At 40.5% G+C, this 20,755-nt stretch overlaps 1 protein-coding gene across 1 annotated transcript in view; it reads left to right on the top strand.

Moving 5' to 3' along the window:
* The window catches only part of LOC134625965 (meiosis inhibitor protein 1), a 58,011-nt gene that overhangs the window by 15,102 nt on the left and 22,154 nt on the right, over positions 1 to 20,755 (top strand). Inside the window, exons 10-23 of the mRNA XM_063471387.1 lie at positions 885 to 984; positions 4,223 to 4,357; positions 4,802 to 4,898; positions 4,969 to 4,992; positions 5,439 to 5,530; positions 5,829 to 5,976; positions 6,403 to 6,514; positions 10,625 to 10,685; positions 11,375 to 11,472; positions 14,118 to 14,274; positions 15,263 to 15,410; positions 16,295 to 16,500; positions 16,663 to 16,825; positions 17,380 to 17,569. Of these exons, the coding sequence (XP_063327457.1) occupies positions 885 to 984; positions 4,223 to 4,357; positions 4,802 to 4,898; positions 4,969 to 4,992; positions 5,439 to 5,530; positions 5,829 to 5,976; positions 6,403 to 6,514; positions 10,625 to 10,685; positions 11,375 to 11,472; positions 14,118 to 14,274; positions 15,263 to 15,410; positions 16,295 to 16,500; positions 16,663 to 16,825; positions 17,380 to 17,569 (1,731 nt within the window). The remainder of the gene's footprint in view (positions 1 to 884; positions 985 to 4,222; positions 4,358 to 4,801; positions 4,899 to 4,968; positions 4,993 to 5,438; positions 5,531 to 5,828; positions 5,977 to 6,402; positions 6,515 to 10,624; positions 10,686 to 11,374; positions 11,473 to 14,117; positions 14,275 to 15,262; positions 15,411 to 16,294; positions 16,501 to 16,662; positions 16,826 to 17,379; positions 17,570 to 20,755) is intronic.

The raw sequence follows: 20,755 nt of genomic DNA, 5'->3' as shown, positions 1-20,755 counted from the left end.
AAATAGCTGCTGCTGGATAATTGATGGAAAGACAGGTCCTTGACAGCTTAGATGGAATGACGCTGCACTCTGTAATTTTTCTGACAGCGACTGGAAATTTTAATAAACCCTCCAAAGTGGAAGTTTCTCGACATCTGCATCTGCTCCATCTGCTCCCAGTCGCATTAAAATTGAAATGAGACCAATAGAATTTGCTACTGTATTCTGGGTTATTTCATCTAGACAGCTGGTGCTTTTGTAATATAACAAGAATCAGGCAAAATGGCCAAATATTAGGAAAATGGTTACAGAAGCGAGCAGTAATTGCTGATTGGGAAACAAATGTCACAATATTGCATTTCTTAGCATTGTTCAGACACATGCATGTGTATGTGTCACTCTGTGTGTGTGTGTGTGTTTGTATGCCTTTGATGTGAGCCATTACAATGGATTATGCATGTGAGGCCCCACAGTAATTGCAGCACTTCAGCACCACCCCAGAGAAATAGTTTGAGAAACACTTGCTATGCAGACTTAATTTACCAGTACACAGGATATCTGCTCTAACCACTCCTTGTTGCTGTTAGGTTCTTGCTCTAGGTCAGTATGAACACAGGCAGCAGACTCTGTGTAGCAGTAAATTAGAAAGATGTACCGCTGTCACTGTTTGTTTAACATGCAAGGCTGCGAGTGCTGTTGTGTGTGCATCCTTTGTGATACATTTATGAGCATGTCACTCATTTTAATATGCGAACTTGCTGTAGGCTGTAGTCTCTCAACAACTCTTAAGAACTTTGGCACCGAGCAAGGTTAGAGAGTGTTTTTTTGTTGTTGTTTTTGTGTCTGCTCATTTGAGAGTTTGAGTATTTCTTTGAAGCAGTAAGCATGTTTGTGTTGCAAGCTAGGTATGGAGTCCTTGGTGCGCAGTCTGAAGGAGTCTTTGCAGCTGACCAACCTGGAAGTGCCAAAACAAGGGTTGCTGCTCCTCAGAGAAATACTGGAGAGGTGAGATGGATATTTATTTTCTTCAGTTACTCTATTTATTGACTAGCTCCATAGTGTAGTAGTTAACACATTTGGCTAACAAAACGAAACAAAAAGGTCACCAGGAGGGCAAACAAATCTCTGGGAGGCATGCCTCAAATGGGGCATTGGCATGACAAATCTGTGGCAAATCAAATATGCAGATCCATCTGCTACGACAACCCCTGGCAAATAAGGGAGCAACTGAAGAAGAAGAAATGATAATCACTGGGATCTCAAAGTAAATAGATTAATATTTAAAATGTTATTATACTGGAGAAACAGTTTACAATATGGCTCCCTCAGAAAATACGCTGGTGATTTGCCAAATGATATTAATGTACTATATTGCCAAAAGTATTCACTCACCCATCCAAATCATTGAATTCAGGTGTTCCAATCACTTTCATGTGTATAAAATCAAAATCATGATAGCCCAGTCGTGAAACTTCCTCGTTACTAAATAATCCACAGTCAGCTGTTAGTGGTATTATAACAAGGGGGAAGCAATTGGGATCGACAGCAGCACAGCTCGGAAGTGATAGGACATTTAAAATCACAGAGTGGGGTCGGGTCATTTAGGCAGACCTCCAAACTTGCCTTGGCCTTCAGATTAGCTCAAGAACAGTGCAGAGAGAGCTTCATGGAACGGCTTTCCATGGCTGAGCAGCGCAATGCTTTAGGTCAGATGCAGTGGTATAAAGCACGCACTGGACTCTAGAGCACTGGAGATGTGTTTTAAGGAGTGATGAAGCACACTTCTCCATTTGGTAATCCGATGGACAAGACCAGGTTTGTTAGGAGAACGGTACTTATCTGACTGCATTGTGCCAAGTGTAAAGTTTGGTGGAGGGGGAATTATGGTGTGGGGTTGTTTTTCAGGAGTTTGGCTCGGTGCCTTAGTACCATTGAAAGGAACTCTTAATGCTTCAACATACCAGGACATACTCGCAACTTTGTGGGAACAGTTTGGGGATGGCCCCTTCCTGTTCCAACATGACTGTGCACCAGTGTAAAAAGCAAGGTCTACAAAGACATGAGCGTGTTCAGTGTGGAAGTACTTGACTGTCATGCACAGAGTCTTAATCTCAACCTGATGTAACACCTTTGTGATTAAGTAGAGCTGAGCCAGGGCTTCTCGTCCAACATCATTGTTTAATCTCACAAATGCAATTCTGAAAGAATAATCAAAAATTTCCATAAACGTTGAAAAGACTTCCTAGAAGAGTTGAAGCTGTTATAGCTGCAAATGGTAGGACGGCATCACATGTTTGTAAAGGAAGACGAGCAAATACTTTTGGCAATATAGTGTTCAAATGTTTGTTAAACCACTGATTCAATACCCAATACTTATATACGTTTGTAAAATGTTTCTTGTGGCTAGATATGCGTGTGTTTTGTAACGTTTTTAAAAGTTATTCCATTATTATAAAACCATCAGCACATCTGTCTGTTTGCGGTAAGTTGTGGTTGTAAAGTTTAGATAGTGTATGTCATTTCACCAAAACCACACAGCCAATTATGCTGAAGATGTTTTACTCCACCACACATTTGCTCGTTTACTGAACATCGCGCGCAGCTCCATCTGCTCCGACAAGGAGAAGCTACCTCCTGTAAAACATGTTAAATACGGTGGACTGGCAACTTTAATTAGATTTGAATTAACTGTCTGCTGTCTCGGAGATGAAAATATATCCCAAGCCAGTAAAAACAGGAGTCTTGTTTCTGCAAGGTTGACATAATTTTAATGGAACGTTTCCCCTGTCACATGGCAGTGATACAGAGGATAAGAGATTTTATAATCTTAGGGGGAAATTTGTCCTTTACGCTGAGTAGAAGTGTAAAAAGTAGCACGGCCGGTGCTCTTAAAGTGCTGAACAAGCTAAAGTGTGTGTGTGCACCTGTGTGTCTGTGTGTGTTGTCTGGGTGTATACTTTTATATCTATCTTTATGAAAAACAGTTTGAGTTTGAGACCCAAAATTTTAGGAGGTTGAGGACATTCTAGTAAGCACCTTTTTTTTTTAGACTAGGTTTAGGTTAATGTTACGGGTAAGGCTTTGAGTAAAGCATTGAATTGTAATGGTAAAGCTATAAAAGCTATATTTTTATATAGAATCACCCGACATGACTCAGTTATTATTAAGGTCGGGGTTCAGGTTGGATCGTCCACAGCGAATAAAAATCAATACAGTACTCTAACAAGACTAACAAGAACCATTATCACACATGCTCTGCAGGCTTGAACTTTTCCAGACAGCAACCAGCTGAGGTACAAATCTCTCCCTTAGTCTGCTTTCAACCCTCTAGCCCCCCAATACAAAGTTAGTTTGATTACAGATTGTGCCATTGTGCACATAATGTAACTAATAGCACAGTTAGGAAGTTTAATTAGATTTGAATATAGTGCCTGCTGTCTCGGTGCATTCACTGCTAAGTGTAAGTGAGTGTGCTGCCTCCTGCACGCAGCTACCTCGCTTAAATGACGCAAGGGTGGTACGACAATTGTGATATTTAAAAATGAATGTTTTTTTGTGTTAATCATGAAATGAAAATTTGATATCCTGACAGCCCTAGTTTCCTGTAGAGCACAGACCAATCCCTGCTGTTTGCTGTCGAGAAAGTAAAATTCTGGAAAATGCTTGTTTTCTTTGTTCTTTTTGATATTTGTGGCTCTTTTTATGATTGAAGGCTTTTGGAGCTGATTACCACTTTGTGTGTTTGTGTACACTTCAGTGTGCATGCATGTGTTATTTAGGATGTTCTGTGTAACTAATGTTGTGGCAACAGTGAGCCAGTGCACAGCTGTGATGCTGCAGCTTGAAGATGTACTCTGGTGATCTTTCTAAGGCCGATAGGTCAGCACTATTTGTTTATTGTGTGTGCCTGCCCTTAAAGAGAGTCTGTGTGAGTGAGGGAGGCAGGGACTCAGCAAACAGTCACTGCTGCTATTGGCACAGCAGGACAAAGAATTATAGATAAGGTCAGGCAAAAAGAAAAGTAGACGGTCAGCTTTTTCATGGTTTCTTATTGACTTTCATGTCAAAAATTTCCTATCAGTGAAAAATTCCTTGATTTCTTTTAGCACAGTTCTCTGCAGCTTTCAGATCCACTGTGATGTGTCATTTTTAAATGTCTTCCTTTTTCATTCTTTGCTTCAAGAAGCAAACCCTATTAGGTTTCCTGGTAATGCTTTACATGTCTGTTTGTGTGCATGTGCAGACAACCTGCAAGTGTGCGTCTGTTCCCCAGTGGCGCAGGGTTTGTGGCAGTTTCAGAGGTCCTGGTTGGTGGAGTCTCCTCCTCCTGCCTGCTGGTAGCCACACAGGCAGCCAGCGTTACCTCTGCCTTGTTCAGGTACACACAAACATGTATGCTGCAAATATGTAAAAGAGTTACTTCTTGCCAAAGGGTGGTTGTGCAACTACATCCTGAGGAAACAGGCAACCTTTTAGAGTCTTTTAAAGCAAATTCTCTGTATAATTTTTTCTGACCTCTTAGTGATAAAGTGACAAAACAGACAGAAACATTGCCTAAGACCTTTATGCACACAGTAAACACATTGACAGCAGACATGTACAACAACACAGCATGACACAAAAAAGTAAAAACATACTTACACACTTAATTGATCATTTGATCTGTTTTAACTTCTGTGTAGGTCACACATGCGTGTACATACGGAACTACTTGATATCCACACCATGCCCTTCTGCATCGCTTGCTTGTTCTTCCCTGCACCATCCACCTACTCCACCTCTGATTATATCAAGTGTTTACTTTTGTATTTGAATTCTTTAGACTCGACCACCAGTCCAGACCAGTCCAGTACGAGGCAATAATCAAGTTGATAGAGGCCATCACCAACAGATTTGTCAACCTAACGCTGCCCTCCCCCGCTCATCTGCGAAGCTCTGTGAGATTTTGTTTTATCTGCAAATGGAAAAATACGGTCACATGATACAAAGACTGCAAAGAGATCTGTCTCGTCTGTCAATCTGTGCCAGGTTTTACAGTGAGTGGTCACCACCACCCCACCACCCTCTGTGGTTATCAGTGCTTTTAAAAGTCACACTGACACACAGAGCTCTCTTTGATGCCGTTTTTTTGTCTGTCACTGCTGTTTTTTAAAGAGTCCTGATTCCTGCCTGAAAATGAACATTGTTGCAACAATGGTATTTAATGTGACTATCAACAAGTTTGCATGCATTCATATTCCAGCTGAAACATTAAAAGTAACAACCAGAGATATACAAGTGAGTGGGTGATTCTTGTATAACAGAGGGGTCTGTTTTTATGAAGAGGTTCCATTATTTTAGATAGTACTTGTAAAGGATGATGGCTTTCTGTTTGATGTGACTGGATTTCCTGACTTTTGCATCATTTCTTCTCTCTTTTCTGCACTCCCTTTTTAACATCTCCCTCTGTTAATTTTCAGGGGAGAATGAAGAGGTCAGATCCCAGCAGCCAGGCTTTGAGGTCTGAAAGATTTCTGCTCCAGGCCCTGGTCTGTTTTCAGTCTGCCTGCAGGTCAGAACGTTGTTAAGTCAGTGGCATCACTGAATAAACGCATTTACAAAGTTTTATGGGTTTCTTACAGTATGTCTGTCAGATTTTCTCATATGGATGAAAAAAGTGTTGTTTGAAAAAGTATAAGACCAAATCAATAACTGTCGTAGAAGTCATTGAATTACATCTTTTCTGTTAAACTGCAGATGGAAGAGCTTAATGAAATCCTTGGTATGAGTGTTTACAGATATATTTTTTGCATCTGTCTCTGTGTATTTTTTATAGGTGGGTTATTGTGTGTGTTTGATATCTGTTCAAGGTTGGCTGAGGAGTGTGCATCAGACCCTGTTTTGAAGGAGAACACATTTACAGCTCCATACAAGCACAGCGGTGCTCAGGACTCTCTAGAGTCTCTGTGTCAATGCCTGCTCCGCTGCTGTGACGCTGTCTGGATACCCACTGTTATAGTGAGAGCTGAAAACCATCACACACACACGTACACATACACATTCACACGTACACCCAGATGTACATTAATCATCTTCTCATCTTAACCCTGTGTCTCTCTTTCATAGTCGTAACCAAACACTTGAGGAAATGATCAATTGCCGGCTCCTGTTTTCTGAGAAATAGGTCATGCTGATTATAATTCACCGTCTGGCGGCTCCTCTAAATGACTATATTAATAAGCACAGCCACACAGCCTCTGTCTACATTAGCTTTGCGTACACATGGACACGCGTGCCTATTGATCAGTGCCTCTGCTGTAGTGTTCGTAATTGTTTTTATGTTATATTTCGTTGGTTCTCTTCAGGCTAAAAAAATCAATCACACGGGAAAAAATTGTTTACAGTTTGTGGTTTGTTTTTGTCTGTAAATTCCTATGTGTGTAGAGGATGTGTGAGCGTGCACCCAGTGCCCCCATACTGCAGAACTTCTACTCTATCCTATCTTCCCAGTTCATCCTGCTTCCAACTCTCATGCCTGCTTTTGCAAATAAACTCGGTGAGTTCTGAATAAACTCAAAACAGCAGTGGGTGTTTCATGATAGGAAATGATATGATAGAATGATGCACGGTATCATTCTTTTTTTGTCTGTGGTAATGCATAGTCATGAATAAGAACGTTTTCACAGGACTGTATGCAGTACTTTGAAATACTAAGTACACTCATAGCTGCTTCCATTTGAATTATAAGCAGCAACTAGCTGATGCTAATCAACTGAGCTTTATTAACTGATCACCAGCAAGTCCAAGTATCTATATAAAAGCAGAGCTTTTGCCAGTTTGCTGGGCTGGAACATTCAGGTATGAATGGCACAATCTTCCCGGCAGTGGATATCTGAGCAATTTTGCCTGAGGTCAAACTGTGCAACGCTCAAGAGCTTGCAAATAAAACCAAGAGCCACATCTCAGGCTCTACAAAAAAACCAAAATAGCATATCAGCACGAACACCTCACACTTAATGTGAAGCACGGTGGTGGAGGGGTGATGATTTAGGTTTGTTTTGCAGCCACAGGACCTGAGCACATTGCAGATACTGAGTCAAAAATGAACTCCTGTGTATGTCAAAGTAGTCTAGTGTCAAATGTGTCAAAGTTTGTCTGAAACAACAGATGACTGCATGTTGTCTAGGCTGCAAGGTTGTGTGTTGCAGCAGCTATAAGAATTATTCCTAAACTGTTGTTCTTGTAATGGTTTATTGTATTGATAACAAATGGTATATAGGACAGATTATTCACAAATTATAAAGCTGTTAGCAGAGAAATGTAAGTTACTTTGGTATATTTAAAAAACACATTGTTATTGACACGGACACAATAAAATATTTTACTATGTATGCTACTGTAAGATCACCAAAAGACTTGTTCTAAATTATAAAGCTACTTTCCTGGATTATAAAGATTATAAAGAATGGTCCTTTAATGAAAACTTCCTAGTATAGCCAATAATATACTTTATATTAGATTTGTGGGGGGTTTTAATGCTCACAGAAAAGGGTTTCACTTCAGGTTTTCTACACATTTAGATTTTAGCTTTATTATACCGGTAATACGATAATCTGTTGATTTATGAACACTTTGATCCTGGCCAAAGTGAATTTACAGATGTTAACTGATAATGTAAACAAAGCATTTTGACAATTAAACAAACAATTTTTGATTGACACACAAGTGAACAGGAACTACAGTGGTTTACCACAAAGTTCAGTGGAGCAGTTCATGTGAATGTCTTCACCTTGCTGTGCACATAGACTTTATATAAAAGCTTCCACATCTGAAAAGGGAGACCAGTGCGAATATTAGATATGCCTGCATTCTTTCTAATCACCAGCAGGAGGTGACTGCTCTAGTTGGAAAGTGTTTTTTAATACATAGTGGCGTTCATTTTGTAATGAATATGGTCAATATTGGAGTCAAAAAGTACAATGAAGAAGATTTCGCCCTTGCTTACCACATCCATGTCCAAAAAAACACCGTGATGGTCAACAACGTCAGCTTGATGCTTTAAAAATGGCTGGCAATACAGTGGCTACAGCCATCTTTTACATACAGTTTATGGCTTTACAGTGCAATGGGAAAGCACACTTAATTTTCACACCATGGCAGCACTAACTACACCACAATGTAAATACCATATTTGTTTGTCTGGAGGCTGATAGAACTCATTTACAGTGTAGTGAGATTCATGATATCAGTAGCTGAAATGGCTTGTAGAGCCCTCACAGCTCATGTTTCTAAATTAGCCGCTCCTTTGAGTCTTGTTATCGTTGGCTCTGCAGATATCATGGGTGGTATTGCTAGAAACATACAGCCAGCCCACATCACCACGAGTCTTGAGGCCTCCGTGTGTCTGATCTTCACAGGAATACAAAATACAAACTAAATATATTTCCAAACAAGCCTGTTCGTTTAATCCAAGTTGGCCAATTAAACACTTTGCTTAAATGTTGTTTAAAGTCTTAAATTGTTTTACTAAATGAAATAAGCAGAAACAGAAGCAGTTTCATCACAAAGCTTTATTCCCAGCTAATCATATAAAAAGAAATTAAGCTCATTTTATTTCATCATCACCAACATATTGTGTTCACCACCGAGCCACTGAACCTTTGATATGGTTAGATAACGTTTACAAAATGAAAATAGGGCTTTTGCACTGTTTGATGCCAGAAACAGTAATATCAACAGTTTATTCTACATTTATCAAAAGTGAGGCTAAATGCCTTAATTAAATTTGATATCGCTGTAGTGGGAAAACTATGCAGACTCTTAAAAATTGGCTGTCAGCACGATGAGACTCAGTAATTGACAGAGAACTTGTTGCCTCTGGCGTCCAGACAAGCCAATGTGGTGACATTATAAACAAACCTAAGCTCGGTATTTGTCCTGGAAGCGCTTATCAAAGCAGAGCAGTTTCCTGCAGATGTGGCATAGGTCCACATGGACAAAGAAGAAAGCAATTTAGTTCCCTTATGGGATTAAAACATCTCTCTAATAAGTCTGAGGTGCTTTCTCTCACTGAAGCACTGGAACGGCCAAGATATTAAGTACAGCTTTACATTATAGCCTTTTTTTCCTTTACTGAAGGCAAATTTGTCATAAGTCTTCAGTGATTCATTAAATTAAATTTAAAAGTTATTTTGTGTTGCTTGGAAACTAAGATAAAAAAAAATACAAAGGTTTGGGGATCATGAACTGATGGCACCTGTCTTTTACCAGCGCTTTTTCATCCCGGTGTTTCATAAAATGCATTTTTTTTAGAGCCAGCTTGTGTCTAAACGTTTCACATGAGGTCTCCGTGGCTCGCTGGTGTGAGACCTGCAGCATCTGTGTTAGAAAGCTGAATGTGTTTTTCACTTTGTTTTGCTTTTTAAACTCACTGATTCCCTTCATTTTTACTCACTGTCACTAGTTACATTTAGGCACTGAAAACTACTTAGGCAGGGCTGAGAGAAAATTGTGTGCGAGTGGAAAAAAAATGTCGCTTTAAAACAGTAATCCTGCATGTTGGAAAATGACCAGTTATAACCTGTCAGTCACACATTATACCTAAAAGAAACCTTTTTTTGTCAGGACTCCCTGCAGTCCTGTGAAAAACCACCCCGTGATTCAGAAGCTTGTAGAACTTGCAGCAATATCTTGAAATGTTTTTCTGTGACTTTATCAGTGTCTCGCATCAGTGTGGTTCTCTCTTCTTTAGACCATTGCTTCAGTTCATGCAGGTTTGTGGGCATTTGCTTATGCACAGCTCCCTTCCAACCGCAGGATTTCAGTCTGATTGAGGTCTGGATTTGACATTCTGCTGCAGACTCTGCTGTGCGTGGGATCATTGTCCTGTTGCGTGACTCACTTTTGGCCAAACTTTAGATGTCAGCCCGACAGACAGAGAACTTCAGATTTTGAATCTAGAATAATTTGGTATACAGAGGAGCTGATGGTCGACTCAATGGTCCCATGGTTACAAACAAACCCAAATGATCACCCTTCCACTGTGCTTGATAGTGTTGGTATGAGGTGTTGTCATTGTAGCTGAAGTCTTGTTCTTTGTTCAGATCAGTCTTTGCAAAACCTTTCCAAACAAGTCATACTTGTTCAGTCTTTTTCTAATTGTTCTGTAATAAACTGTAACATTTAAGATGGTAACAGAGGCCTGTAGAATCTGAGATGTATTACCAACACTTGATCCTAATCAGCTACTACTACTATGATAGGGTGGACATAGCAGTAAGGTGACATGACTTTAAATATAACACATGAGATGTTTTGAAAAAACTTTTTTTGACAGCCTAGAAATAAAAAGGAGCTGCTATTGCTCTTGCTCTTCCTTTTTCTCATCATTTAAATTAATTGCTCAACTCGTCATTACAACACTGAGCTTTGGGTCGGTGTTTTCCTTAGAATTAGGCTGAAGATTAAAGCGTGCGCTTTCTGCAGAAGCCATTTGAATACTTTTTTTGTGTGTTTACACTAACTGTCACGTTTTTGTTAGTGGCTTTGATGTACCTCAGTGTTTGCATTATATAAATAGTGTTTTTGCTATCATCCTCATCTTCTTCCTCATTTCTCACTGTGTCATAGTTTGTTTATTCTGCTCTTCACCTCTTCTTCCCTCCAGCGTCCTCTGGTTTCTACAGACTGGCTGTGGAACACAAAGGCCTCCTCTGTGCAGGAAACAGGTACATTGTAAGAGGATAACCTGAGGACACACACACACAGAGACACACACGACAATTAAAACTGCAGCGGCGCACGCGTGTTTCTGTACGCTGTGTGTATCCAGCCGCGGTGGCTCTGTGAGCCGAGCTGCTATTATCATTCTCTGTCGAAGCACATTTAGCAATGAGACAGATAACACCGACTGAGGTATCTGTCATTTTTGAGTCAGTCTACTTTTTTTTTCCAATAAGCCAGTCTTCTCAGCAGTGTGTCTGTCTCTAAGCGATGGATCTACAACTTCAAAGTCCACAGTGTGCTTTTGCATTGTGTGTGCTTTGTTTTTCACATGTAAGCATATGCGCTTTTGTGGGTCTTTGTGTTAGAGTGTGCCTGTTTTTGTGTTCGTATACTAGTGTGGTCATAAATGTGGTTTACTTGATAGGCTTAAGCCCACCCCGCGTGCTCTGAGCTGTAATGAAACTAAACACTGTGCATTTCATCTTTGAGAGAAGTTTGTCAAAGCACATCCTGTCCTCGGTTTTACAGTTAGCTCTTAGCTGTATTGACCGCGCATTGAGCGGTAATTGTTCACTGTTTGTCTCTGGTGCCCTCATTCTCTCTTTTTTTTAATCTTTTTTTTCTTTGGTGTGTTTGTTTGTGTGTGTGTTCAAGCTCCTTTTGCATTTCTCCCTCTCACTCACTCTTTCAGGAGCCCAAATCTGAATGCATCTTGCTGTGGTTTTCTACAGAAACTCAGTATGTGTCTTCTCTCCCAGTCAGACCTTCCTTCTGGCTCCCACCAGCACGGTATGCAAATACATGCACGTTTGCACCACACACGGAGACATGCAGTCAGGGTAAAATCCCTGTTGTTGCTCTCAGCCTCTGAGCAGTGATGTCATGCTGCCAGTTTTCTGAGAAATATTGAACTGTCATTGCAGTTTATCCGAATAGGCTAGGTCAGTGTGTCACCAAAGCACATCTTAGCTGTAGCTGAGGTTTTCAACTGTTTTTTCCCCATTCACAGCTTAATCAAATATTTACCGCCTGTCTGTATTAAAGTGATACATGTAGGTATAGTTCATACTCAGCAAACTAAATCAAACTGACTTCATGTTACATTCAGCAGGTGCTTCTTCATCAAATCTGGCATTATACATTTTTTTTCCCCAGAACCGCTGCCATGAACTGACAAAATTATGCTGGATTTAAAAAGTAAATAAGGTTCTTTTGCAGTTTTGCTTTAGTTTTTCTTTGTCGCATGCCTGCTTCCTCGCCCACTCAGGCTCACGCTCTCTCTCTTTCGTCTTTATGTTGACTTTAAACATCAAAAACTCGAGCGAGAGTCTCATTTCCATCTGACTCACCTGTTCTTTTGAGTTAAGTTAACTCTGTTCTTAAGGAGGGTCTCAAAGCCAGCTTGGCTGACAGTCAACAGGCAAGCTTATGATAGCATTTCGGAAAGAAAAAAAAAAGAAAGTGTTTGCACGTTGACTAACAAGAGCTCCGGTTTCTGTTAAGGATGAAAGGAAGGGAACCAGGTGTGCGGACTATAAACATGGTGATTGTGTTAACTGGCTTTGAATTGTATTTCCTATGTGAGAGAGCTCATGCCAAGGCTTTTAAATGTCAGCGCGCTTTATGACACATAGGTACGCACAGGTAACATTTCCAATTCCAAGTGCTGGTTGCTTTTAATTCCGTTACACGGAAGCAAATGCACAAACTCCATGCACTTCCTTATCTCACATCACTGCAGCATCCACTAAAATAAAGAGCAAAGAATAGCAGCTCATTGGTAACTGCAGCTGTCCCCCGGAGATGTGTCTGTGTGACACTGACACCAGAGTGGAGTAAAATATTTCTTTGAGGTAATGAGATGTAAGAGTTGTACGAGCAAGTAAGCGTGTGTGTGTGTCTCTGTGTGTCTGTGTGTGTGTGTGTCTGTCTGTGTGTGTGTGTGATGGTGAATAATGAGTTTGGCAGAGCGAGAGTCCTGTTTGTTTCTTTTCCTGCCTGTCACCATCTTCCTCCCTTTTATCATCCTTATCTGGTTCCATTTCATTTTCAGCCTCTTGCTTTCCCTCATTTTTCTTCCCTCTCATCTTGAAATTTTCCTATCACATTTTACAGTGTATGTTTTTCTTGTGCAAAAACTCCCGTTTTTCAGGTTTTTAGCAGATTTTTTTCCCCTGTCTGTCATATCCTGCTTTGTGTACAGTCTCATTAGTGCTTTTAAGATTTAATATTACTGATTACTCCTGTGATACATCACAGCGTGTCATCGGTATTGTGCTTTAAAGATATCTGCTAATCTCATGTGAATGTTTAAGAAAAGGCTCTTGTCCTCTCGTCTCGGATTACTTTTCTGTTCTTTAGGACCTGAACAGGAGGCAGTGTGTCACTGCTGCCTGCTGTGTGGGTCTATTTCTTTTTTCTTTCCCATCTGTTGTCCCCTTTCTCATCTTCTTCATCTGTCTACCCTTTGGTGTATTCCTCTCTGTCCCAGTCCTCCCTCTTAAACTCAGTACAACCCCCTATTCTTCTTCACTCCTCACTCTTTGACTCTTTCCCTGGAGGTGATGGCTGCATTGGTGACTGGAGCCCTTCTTACTTTCCTCTGGTTTCAAAACAGTATATTTTCTTACTTACAGTTACCCTCCAGACCATAGAGCTCACTGTTGCCACCCTCTCTCTCTCTCCTTTTCCTGTGCTTTTTGTGTTTTTTTCCTAATTTCATTCTTTATTTTCTTTGTTGCACTTCCCGCAGACGCTGTTGGAGCTTTACTGTATATCCACTGTGTAGTCATGGATCAGGGTTTGTGCCTTCCCTGTGCCATCTTTCTCCTTCTCTTCTCCTTTCTCTAACACTGCTTTCCTGCTTGAGCCCTTATGTCTTTCATCTTCATCTGACTCCTTTTTTCATGTTTTACGTTTTCATGTTCCCTCTTATGTTCCCTTTCATTTCACACCCATCATTCTATCTGCTTTTTAATCCATCCTCAAGAGACTTTTTTTCTAATTTTTCTACATTATGTAACAGAATGTGTTTTTTCAGATAATATTATAAGACATTAATTAAAGCTTTTCCATGTTTCCTTAATGATGAATTTTGGCGTTATAGTTGGATTTGTTTGGATATCAGTCAAGCCTCACTCGTTTTTGCCTGTAAAAGAGTGTTTTTTCATAAACATCAGCTTTGGCATGTCTTCAGTTGTATAAAAAAATTTAAAAAAAATTAGTGAGTAATACCTGTTTGGAAAATTGGCCTCAGGGCCTCTTCTGCTGTGTTCTGTTTTATTTCCACCACCTCTCGCCTTCATTCATATCCTCTCATTCTCTCCACCTTCTCTTGTTGCTTTCTCGCTCTCTGTCTCAAACCTTCTGCTCTTCCCATTTCTAGCATTGATTGCATTTCTCCTTTCTGTTTCATCACCTTGCTTGTCCCTCAGATCTGAAGGAGGTGGAAAATCTACTGCTGCACAACCTTCCCTCTTTGTGTTATCGCCTGTCAGAGTGGCCCTCTGTGCTGTGTGAATATCAAGGACCACAGGCTCCGAAATACTGCCTGGTGATAATGCTGCACCTCGCCCTGCAGCAAGGAGACAGGTAATAACGCACACAAGCTGCAAGGATATATTTAGATATATACAAGCACTCTTGGGATATATTATGATATACTTCAGTGTTGAACATCACAAACAGTTTGTTCAATTTAAGTGCCCGGCAATCTTGTGATATGAGCTGTTATTTTATTTATTTATTTTGTGGAAATAAAAATAACCAATGCATATTTTAGCATCAGCATCATTTTTCTTATGTATCTAAGCACTTGTGCAGAGTAAACATTTCTCTCTATCGTATATTGACATGGACCTTATTGAATATTACATTTCTCCGACTATTTGGAAATAATTGTACATTTTTGCAATTAAAGTAGTTTTGGAAAATTTTGGTTCATGTGGATATGACCAAACATCTGGCACTTTGAGAGCAGAAAAGGCAACATTTGAGCTATATTACTGTGTTTACATAACCAAAATCTCAAGATGATGAATGCAGTCGTGCTATATCGAATATATCAGACTTGTATGAATATAAATTCGGCTGGTTTCACACGTCATTGTAGCTCTCTCCTTGTTCTCCTTGTTCTTCTGCCGTGGCCCGTCGAGGGTGGTCTCAAATGCATTTTTTATAACCTGAGAAAAACAGCGTGTCGGCTTCTTTGGAAAGTTTAATTTTTCTTTCTGCGAATCCTCGGCTATGCATTAACCTCCTGGGAAGGCGATGAAAGCCTCTCCCTGCCACTGCGCGGACTCATCAAGATTATGAGAGATGTGGCCAGAGATTTACATAGCGTGGGAGGGCTGAGGGTGCGTGTCGTTTGTATACTCAGGGATAGGATCTCTGAATGTGTGTGTTGATCTTTTGTATATGTTTTTGTGCATTTGTGTTGATTTCCGTGCGAGAAAGAGAGATATCAAGTTTCTTTCGTCAGCGTGTCCCTGGGGGCACTTTGTCTTTATGTGAACTTTGAATACTGCAATTAATGCCGTTAATATGTGTGTGTTTGTTTGTGTGTGTGTGTGTAATCCAGGCTCCTCCCTGACCAGATAGTCTTCTCCAATGTTGTGTGGCTGTTGCGTTCTGTGCAGGAGCAGGGCTGTGTCCTGCCTCACTCTGTGCTCCGCTCTGCCCTCTACCTGCTGGCACTGACACAGGACAAGAGCCCCTCACTCGATGGGGTAACTCTGAGCCAAAATCAAAACACACACAGTAACTTTGAAAACTTTTAAAGCAGTCACTACTTACGGTACAGCGTCACCGTGGAAGTAAAGTTTAAACTTTACCTAGATTTCAGGCTTCTCTGCTATTATGGTGCCTTAAGGCTCCAGTATTTTTAACTTTTCTTTTCCTTTTTTTTAACCTTTATCACTTTGTAATGCCAAAACACGCTGACAGCGAAGGCACGTCTACCTCGGTTTGAAAAAAATATTTTTTTTAAATTTTGTGTTCAGTAAATCAGTCTAACAATATGAAACAGATTGAAGGTTGAGATAGGTGTACTGACAAGCAATGCCATATTAATGTGTCAGGATCTCATCAGTTTGAGCGTGTTCAGAATTTTTTTCCCCCCGTGCACAGACGAAAGAGCGGCGCGTACGGAGCCGATGCTTCTTTTTTTCTTTTTCATGATTGAATATGGAAACCATTTTTGAGCAGGCTTATAAGTACTTAGAGTCAGAGCTTGACTGCTCGTGTTCATCTCTTGATACAAAATCTATATTGTGCTGTAGAGAATTCACCAGCAAAGAATATTAACTATAGTTGAGCATCACAGAAGAAAAAAACATGAAAAATGCGCCCTTCTTTATTTCAAAGAGTATTACACGGCCTCTCTGAGACTACTCAATATTATATACCTTACATTGACTGTGAATAAAAATAGATCACAGAAGAGTTGCTCCTCTGTCTAAGGGCTCTGCCTCAGTAGGGTTTCAAAAGAGATCCTCCTCCGGATTGTGAAGAAAATTATTTTCAAAACTGCACGTTTTTAACTTGGATGTGTACACTCTACTCAAAGAGAGTACTTTGACTTCATCAATCTTTCTTCACCATGTTATTCAAGGCTTCTTTGAATTGCATCAGCAAGGCACTCTCCTCCTGCCAAAGCTTCTCTTCGCTCTACTTTCACCATCCTGCGCTGATCCACTTCATGTGTCGATACCCAGAGCTGGCAGAGAAATTTGCTGCCCTGGTCTTGGAGCTGTGGTTGACCAAGGAACAGGACACAAACACAGGGCCTACCCCGGTAATGAGACATCTGCTTAAACTGTATCCCAGCAAGTATTTCTGAATAATTCAGTGATTTTACTGAACTCAATTTGCTTGTTTCACTCCGGCAACTTTCACTAATTAGTTTCACTCTGACAGAGCAAGTCTTAGAGACACATTGGGGTGTGTTTTCCTGAATTCCCTTCAACTCTGGTAAGTCAGAGTTGATGAAAAGGTGGCTGGGTTTCATCTGTGCTTACAGCCAGACACACAGGAGGAGAAAGAAAGCCGTGCAGATGAGAGGTCGGATCAGAAGACAGACACAGAAACCATGGAGCTGCTGTCTGTGATGGAGAAGTACCCAGCTGTCATACTGACCCTCCTGGTGAGAGCCAGAGACCTTGAATAAGAGTTCAGAGTTAATAACTTTGCTATATTCAAACGAACACATTTTTATGCAGCTGAATGCTGCATTGTAAAGGGAGCTGTTTGGAATAAAAATTTGAATCGAGCATGGAGTAAATTCTCCGTGCCAGCCCCACGTCATACCCTCCTAAATATCCAGCTTGCAGATCTCATATAGGACATGCTGTTTAAGCTTCTTTAACCTGCCCACAGTTGCTGCCCAAACAAGCCACTGTACCAGTCACCTCCACCACAGATCCTCCTTTTCATGCTGTGCCTGACTTAATCAGTTTCATATTTGTAGTCACCGATGTCTGCTATGTTCTGTATCGGGGTCTCGCTGCTGCTCTCATGTATGCACATGAAAGGGTGGGGAGGTCCCAGAAAGAGCCATGCTGCCATATGTAATTCCTCTTTAGGCTACAGTTGTCTTCATTGAACTGATTCGCTTTACTGCTTTGAGATAATACTGTTACCAAGAGATATTCTAAATGGATGTGCCTTCTTTGCTGTGACTTTTTTAATTGACCACAGGACATGGTTTGCACCAGAGAGGCTCCTCTAGCTGAGCGAGTGTTGGGTGTACTAGAAGTTCTTCTGGGAGGTCAAAGAGACTACAACATAAACCTGTGTACAAAGCTAAGACCAGCCTTGCTCCAGGCCCTACAGCGGGTCAGCGTGGTGAACACAGACCATGGGTTTGAACAGGAATACTCTGCACAGGGTAAGAAACACAGAGCTTATAGTGTAACACCTCTAGCATCTTCAAAGCAAAATAATCTGTACAGGAATCAGCGTAACTGTGGCTCTATTGTATTTAAATTAATGAGAATAGATGCACCAGAATAGAAAAGATGAAACAAATTTCACTTTAATTTCTTTCTTTTTCTTGTTTTTCCAAAATGTACCAGGTGACATTTTTATCAGCTTCATAGAGAGCTGATTAAAAAAAAATTGAGAGAGCAGTTTTAATTCAAACTTCTGCAAGCTCTCTCTGGGAAATACAGAGATAAACCGCACAGCATAAAACCTCTGGCGGCAGCTTCGCGCACTCGCCGTGCAGCGATGAAGCGGTAATGGAGTCTTTCATTTAAAGTTAATGTGCCTCAATCAGGGAAAGCATTTAGCATAATATGTGTGATTCCAATTGTTTTTATAGCACAACAGTTTTTAAGTAGGCTCTGCTGTGAATGGCGTCCTGTCTGTTGGAAAAGCTGATTGTATCTTTGTGCAGAGACATTTATTAATTTTATTAATACATGTTTAAAGGTGTATTTGCACAAACAGCTGGCGTGTAGTGTGCTGTGCAAAAGTCTCAAACCACTCCTCATTTCTTTATGTGTTGCCTCTGACGAGCCAGACTACCTGAACATTTTCAGGGATGCTTGTTTGTTTGTCATTCATCATTCAAGCAGAAAACGGGATGAACCAGTGGTCTGTCTGTACATAACAGACAACCTAGCAAAGAGCCACTTCTCAGTTGCATCTTTTGGCACTTCATTATTAGAAGCCTGCTCTAAAGCCACAGTGTTTGCATTTCTTTAGTTGACTATGAAAAATGCCAAAGCTAACACAGTTAGCATAAAATAGTGTTTTTCTGCCACCAAGTTGATTACCAAAGAGCTGCTAGCTAAAAACTTGGTGTATCTGGTATGGTGTTGCAATTACTAGACACTGGGAGCAGACGTAGACCAACAATAAAAGGCTTATAAGGTTTATTTAGAGACTGAATTAAGTTAACAACATGCAGATGAGCAATTAGGCAGCTAGTGTTTCTGTCAGATGAGCCCAGAGAGGGTCTGCAGAGAGGGAGACTGGTAGTTAGTGAAGGTATCAGCAATAGAGATGTGCAAGGGTTATTCAACTCTGAGATCTCACTTGTTAGATTCTGTATTTGAGTTGTGGAGGAGTAGCAGGTGGGCAGACTGAAATCCAGGGTAGGCGAAGAAAGCTTAATGGAGAGTGGGTAGGTAGGGGCTGACTGACTCTTAGAGTGGAAGAGGAAAATGGCCAGCTGTGATCTTTAGACTCCTCAAGAGAGCACAAGTAGCTTCACCAGGAAACGAACAGCGAACTCCAGGCAGACGAAGAAAGAGAATTACTGAGCAGAAAACACAACGGCAAAAACTAAACTGGAAGATCCAATTTTGAGAGAACAACTACCTCAGCCGGTCCTTAAGTACCCTAATGAGGCAATGGCGCAAGTGCGTGAGTGGCAGCTTCGCCTATGGGTGGAGACACAGGTAAAGCCCACCTCTCTGTCTGAGAGAACAGAGAGAGACAGAAGGAGAAAACGGAGGAAAAAAAACAGCCTGCCCAGACCCTAACAATATCTCAGCATAGTGTGCAGTGTGTCCTAGAGAAAAATGAGGAAAATGGACAAATGGAGGAAAGGAAGAAGTGGCAGACCTAAAAAACTATCTGCAGTAGGTAAGCAGTATCTGAAAGTCATGTCCTTTAGGAGGAAAAAATCCAGCAAAGTCCTGGCACAGCACCTGAGAGATTTATCTGATCCTTCAGATGATTCATCTACTTAAACAGAGCTAATATAAAATCAAGTTAAGGCACAAAATAAAATAAAAGTAAACAGGTAATTTTAAGAAAATCTGTTATAGCGATAAGAATTTAAAGAGAAAGCCTCGTTGAATAGAAAAGGTTTTGAAAAGAGTCCACAGAATCGGCTAAATGTAGTTTAGTGGGAGACTGTTCTAAAGCCTTGGTGCCACAGACTGAAAGGCTCTGTCCTCACTAGTGTTTAATCTTGTCTGACGAACAGCTAACAAATCCTGAGCCTGGTGGGTATCAAGAAGCTATTCTTAGTGAAGGTAAACAGGCACAAAAGCTGAGATATACCCATGTACACAAGAACTGGACTGAAAATCAGTGGCAACTGGTCTGATGGAGTGATGAATCCAAAGTAAAATTTATGGTTCAAATCATCATCCGTCTGTACAGAGGTTACAAGAGAAGTGCAATGGTGAGTGTCTACAGCCATCTGTAAAACAGGGTGAAGGGTCTGACGTGATTTGGGGCTGCATTTCATTCAGTGTTGTTGGGGATCTGGTCAAAATTGATAGAATTATGAATGCAGAATAGTGCAGTACCATCTGGAAAGCATCTGATTGGCAACGGCTTCGTTTTTCAGCGATAATAAATGATCCCAAACATACTGCCAATGCAGTAAAAGCATACCTGGATAGGATAAAAACCACACAGTGGAACACTATCAGTTATGGATTTTCCTTCCCAGAGCCCAGACCGCAACATTATTGAAGCAGAGAACAGAACAAAAGGCAGCCAACATCCAAGGAGATGAACTGCTTAAAGAAATGACAAGAAAGCTGCCTAAGAGACTCCAGACTGTGTCGAAGAATAAAGGTGCTCATGCCAAACATAGACTTTATTATATTCCGTATTTCCATGTATGTTTGCACATTTCAATAAATCCTTGTGTCTATTTCCTGTTTTCCAAAAATGGCAAAATAAAAAAAAATTAGAGGTTTTTAAGTACTATGTGATAGATTTGTGATAGATAAGATTTTTAATACAAGTATAATTTCTAATATATATGTACTTATTTAGAAATGAGGGGTGGATCAAGACTTTTGCACATTACTGTCTTTTTTTTAAACTCAAAGTATGTTGATAAATTAATTTTCACTTTACAACGTGACCTCTCAGACAACTTTCAGACTCTGTGTTTACTTCCACCGAAAATGTGTCCTCAGCTCTGTATTTTAAACCTTGATCCCAAATTTAGGGATGAACACTAATGCCTTAATAACTGTGTTAATAATTATGACTCTGTGGTTACAAAACACAGCACTATACTAATAGATTAATTTTCTCACACATAAAGTGATTCACCATTCTGAATGAACGAATTCACCACTCAGCGTCGCGCATCGAC

This window comes from Pelmatolapia mariae, linkage group LG4, assembly GCF_036321145.2.
Source record: "Pelmatolapia mariae isolate MD_Pm_ZW linkage group LG4, Pm_UMD_F_2, whole genome shotgun sequence".
NCBI classification, from domain to species: Eukaryota; Metazoa; Chordata; class Actinopteri; order Cichliformes; family Cichlidae; genus Pelmatolapia; species Pelmatolapia mariae.
Note: the sequence above shows the minus strand (reverse complement) of the source record. Positions and strands in the feature narration are given on the sequence as shown.